The sequence below is a fragment of the Galeopterus variegatus genome, unplaced genomic scaffold, assembly GCF_000696425.1.
Source record: "Galeopterus variegatus unplaced genomic scaffold, G_variegatus-3.0.2 Scaffold13935, whole genome shotgun sequence".
Classification (NCBI taxonomy): Eukaryota; Metazoa; Chordata; class Mammalia; order Dermoptera; family Cynocephalidae; genus Galeopterus; species Galeopterus variegatus.
The window spans coordinates 14183-18374 of record NW_007740046.1 but is presented as its reverse complement, the minus strand read 5'-3'; the positions used below and the strand labels follow the sequence as shown (position 1 = coordinate 18374).

General features: G+C 50.0%; 1 protein-coding gene across 1 annotated transcript; it reads left to right on the top strand.

The window, feature by feature from the left end:
• Window positions 1-1062: 1062 nt before the first annotated feature.
• Window positions 1063-3707, top strand: LOC103581787 (carcinoembryonic antigen-related cell adhesion molecule 5-like; the record flags this gene model as incomplete). The annotated part of the gene is made up of 6 exons (XM_008563538.1): window positions 1063-1126; window positions 2401-2486; window positions 2528-2552; window positions 2596-2761; window positions 3171-3384; window positions 3545-3707. Coding segments are annotated over exons 1-6 (718 nt in total), but the record flags the coding sequence as incomplete, so codon positions are not given.
• Between the last annotated feature and the right edge of the window lie 485 nt (window positions 3708-4192).

Sequence of the window (4192 nt, the reverse complement as noted above, 5' to 3'; positions counted from 1 at the left end):
TCTGCATCACAAAGAGACATTAACCCACACAGTTGGGACCACAGGGGTTTCTCTATGTGTTCCTGACACACAGAGACCCAAGACCTGTTCATGGCAGAGGTCAGTGCTGGGGTAGCAAGTCTTCCTCCAGGGAGACAGGGGTCCCCATCGGCCTTGCTTCTGACAGTGAGTTCCCAGGACAGTACCATCAGCATCACCTGAGAGCTGGAAGATGCAGACTCTCAGGTCTACTCCACACCTGCCAAGTCTGAACCTGCATTTTAACAGGGTCTACAGACACTCTGTGTGCACAGGGAGAAAATGACCCCCACCACGGCCCTCACATTGAGTCTCACCCTGGCTGGACATCGATGTCACTTGTGCAGCCACTGAGGCAGCATTTCTGAGGTGTCGCCCTGGATTCTCAAAATCTTTGTAAAGTTCCCCTGGTTATTGTGATGTACAGGAGGAGTGAAATCCCTGTGACAAGAGTTCCTGGTGCAGACCCCTGGCTTTTGCTCTGAAGGGAAAGAGAAACAGATGAGAGTTCTGGGGGGGGCTGTCTGTGCACCCCAACCTGTACCTGTGGGGGTGGCAGGACACTGAGCGCCCAGGACTATGCTTGTTTGGCCAATGCTGTGTGTCTATATGTGGGTGTGTCTGTGTGTGTTTATGCAAGTGTGCATCTGTCTCTCTGTGTGTGTCTATGTGTGGTTGTGCATGTGTGTATCTGTGTGTGTCTGTGTGTGTGTCTGTGCATGTATGGGCAGCTGGAGGGAAAGTCAGAGCTGAAGAACGCAAATGTTCTCAGCAGTTCCTAATGAACCCAAACGTACACAGATGGGAAAAGGGAAGAAGGAACACAAGAGGCAGGAATAACAGAGAAGGGGACAGGGAGACCTCCTGGGCAGAGACTCCATCCCCATCCCATGTGAACCTGGGAAGTGCTCCTTCCCTGTGTCCAGGCTCAACACAGATGGAGAAAGGACAGCAGAGCTGACCCGTCCCAGCTGCAGTGCTGTGAGTATTTCTAGAGCCGAAGCTCTTCTCCACAGAGGGAGGACAGAGCAGGCAGCAGAGACCATGAGGCCCCCCCCAGACCCTCCCCACAGAAAGCACATCCCCGGGCAGAGCCTCCTGCTCACAGGTGAGAGGGGAAGGTTCCCTGGAAGTGGGTGGGAGGATGGGAGCATAGAGACTGGCTGTGGTCTGCTGGTGAGGAAAGGACCCCCAGAGGGGACGGGGGGCTTTCGCTTGGAGCCTGAGGGGAGAGGGCAGCAAAGAGACAGAGGAGGCTCAGCAACAGGAAAGATTCAGTGAGCTGGAAATGGAAAGGGGAAGGAGAATCTCAATTGCTCTTTGTTTTTGAAGTTATTCATCACTGAACACTGAATTTTGAAAGCTGATGATAATAACAATTTACATCACGGAGAAAATCAAGAAAAGCAAAAAGAATCAGGGACACTAACCTTTGCACTTACAGACCTCAGAAATTGACAGAAGAATACCGGGATGTGGGCATCCTGAGAACGCTCCTTAACTCTTCCACAGGTATCTGCAGCCTGTCTTAGGCACAGGGGTACAGCAAAGACCACACAAGGCCCTGCCCTCACGGAGCTCACGCTCCACTGGGGAGGAAGACAAAGAGATCTACAAGGTGAGGTCAGGTGTTGTATTAGGCCATTTCTGTTGCTTATAACTAAATACTTAGAAGTGTGTATTTTGTAAGAAAATGGAATGTATCGCTTACAGTTTCCAAGGCTAGGATGTCTAAAGTCCAGGGAACACACATCTGGTGAAGGCCTCGGTGGTGACTGTAATGCAGGGGTCTCCCATAGCAGAAAATGGCAGAGCAGAGAGAGAGAGAGAGACTCTCATCTGCTCTCCTTTTAAAGCCCTCAGAACCACTAGAACTCACGATGGCATGGTCCTTAGAATTATCACCTCTTCATGTCCCCACCTTTTGTGATCATAATAGGATTTCCGATCCTCAACAGTTACAGTGGGGATTAAGCTTCAATGGTTTTGGGGGACCATTCAATCCAATGCTGGTATTGACAAGGGCCATGGAGGGAACAGAGCAGGGAAAGGTCAGAGAGTGAGGGCCCAGGATCTCTAAGGGAGTTGGTCAGGGAAGGCACCTCCCAAGGACACTCTGAATGTGAGCAGGGGTCTGAGGGCAGTTAGAGAGTGAGCCCTGAAGACACTGAGCACTTGTATTCCAGACAGAATGACAAGTTCAGTGTCTCTGGGGAATGGAGGTCACGCTGCTGACCCTACCCTAGCAGGACACACACACACAACACACACACACATATGCCAAGGCTGAAGGATGAAGAGACCTGCTCAGGACTCAGGGCTCCATGCTTCTCTCTCAGTACATACATCCCAATATTGACTGATTTCTCTCTTCCCTCCTGTCCTCACTTGTAACCTCCTGGAACTCTCCCAGCACTGCCCAACTCAGTATGGAATCTGTGCTGTTCAATGCTGCTGAAGGGAAGGATGTTCCATAATCTCGTTCACAATCTGCCAGAGAATACTCAAGTTATGTCTGGAACAAAGGAAAAAGGGTAGGTGCTAATCTCATTGCAGCATATATAATATACACTCAAGTAAATACCCCAGGGCCTGCATACAGCAGTCAAAAGACATTATTCCCCAATGGATCCCTGCTGTTCCAGAACATCACCCGGGGGGACACAGGACACTACACACTACAAATCGTAGATGCAAAGCTCAGCACTGACCAAGTATCTGGACAGTTCCACATACACCATAAGTGATTCCTCTGCACCTCTGGGTGTTTGGGTGGGATCAATTCTACTTCACACACACATGACTGTCAGGCCTGGAGTCTGCCTACATCCCCTCTACATTATGTCCCATGTAGGGGTTTGAACATTTAGTGCAGGGCACACAATGTGGAGACAAACATCAGAAGATCGGCATTTCTTACTCCAGATTTCTGACCCTGCAGACACCGGCTGCAGAGAGAATGACAGTCTGATGGGGTCACTTAGCAGGAGGAGACCAGTCTCAGTCCCGCCCCCAATCACCTCACCCACCCAAGTATATGACCCTGAGGATGATTCTGCAGGACTCGGTCAGGGTCTGGCCTGAGGAACCTCTGGGATCCTCATAGGGAAGCTTAGCCTCAGGAAGCCTCTACTGCAGACCCCTATCCCAAGGTTCCTGATTCCAGGTGACCAAAAGCCTGTGGCCAAGTCTGGGTTTTTGCCTCTTGGGCAGACCTTATGTGGAGCAATGATTTACCAGCTGCTGGAGTCTTATCACCAGTCCGTAGAGCTGGACACCAGCCAAGGCTCAACCCGAAGAGCCATATCTGGGGAAGGGCGGAGCCTAGTCCTTCACCTTCTTGACATAGAGATAATAGACAGACAGGTGCATCAAGATATTAGCCAAATGCCCTTGGGAACTTAGGAGGTGCCCTTGGAATGTCAGCATGCCCAGGGGGAGAAACAGAAGAGAGAAGATGCTCTGGAAGCTCTTTGTCCACCAGGGATCAGGCCCAAGGGCAATGAACATTACCCTTATCCACCAGCCGCAGAAATTGGCAGATCACAATCACAGGCTGGATCAGTCCCTGGACAACAGGACTCTCACTCTACTCAGCGTCACAAGGAATGATACAGGACCCTATGAGTGTGGAACCCAGAATCCAGTGAGTGCCAGACACAGCGATCCATTCACTCTGAATGTGCTCTGTAAGTAACTTCTGTTCCCAGGTGGCCCAGGCTGCCAACCCAAAATCACACAGAAAGAGGCAAGGTCACTCAGTCCCTCCCAGGTCCAAGTACAAAGACCTTCACCCCTGGAACCCAAACTGGCCATGACTTTCTTCCCTAAGCAAATATGGCAGGTCTAGCCTTGAGCCAAAAACAGGAAGTGGGACGCTGCTCCTGTCTTGAGAAGCTCGGGGTCAACAACCTGTGAAGGGAGAAACAGGTTAATGTCTCATACCCAGGCTCATGGTTGAAAATTATTTTTTTCAATATTTTATTGGTCTAAAACAAACATAATGAGTTGCCATTGTAAGGGTTTTTCAACATACAATATTGTGGAATTAATGACATTTCAATGCTGTGCAGCTACTACCTCTAGTTCCAAAACCTGTTTGTCATCCTAAACATACACCTGGTACCCATTGAGCAGTCACAATGAAGCAAGAAAAAATATCCAGGATATATCG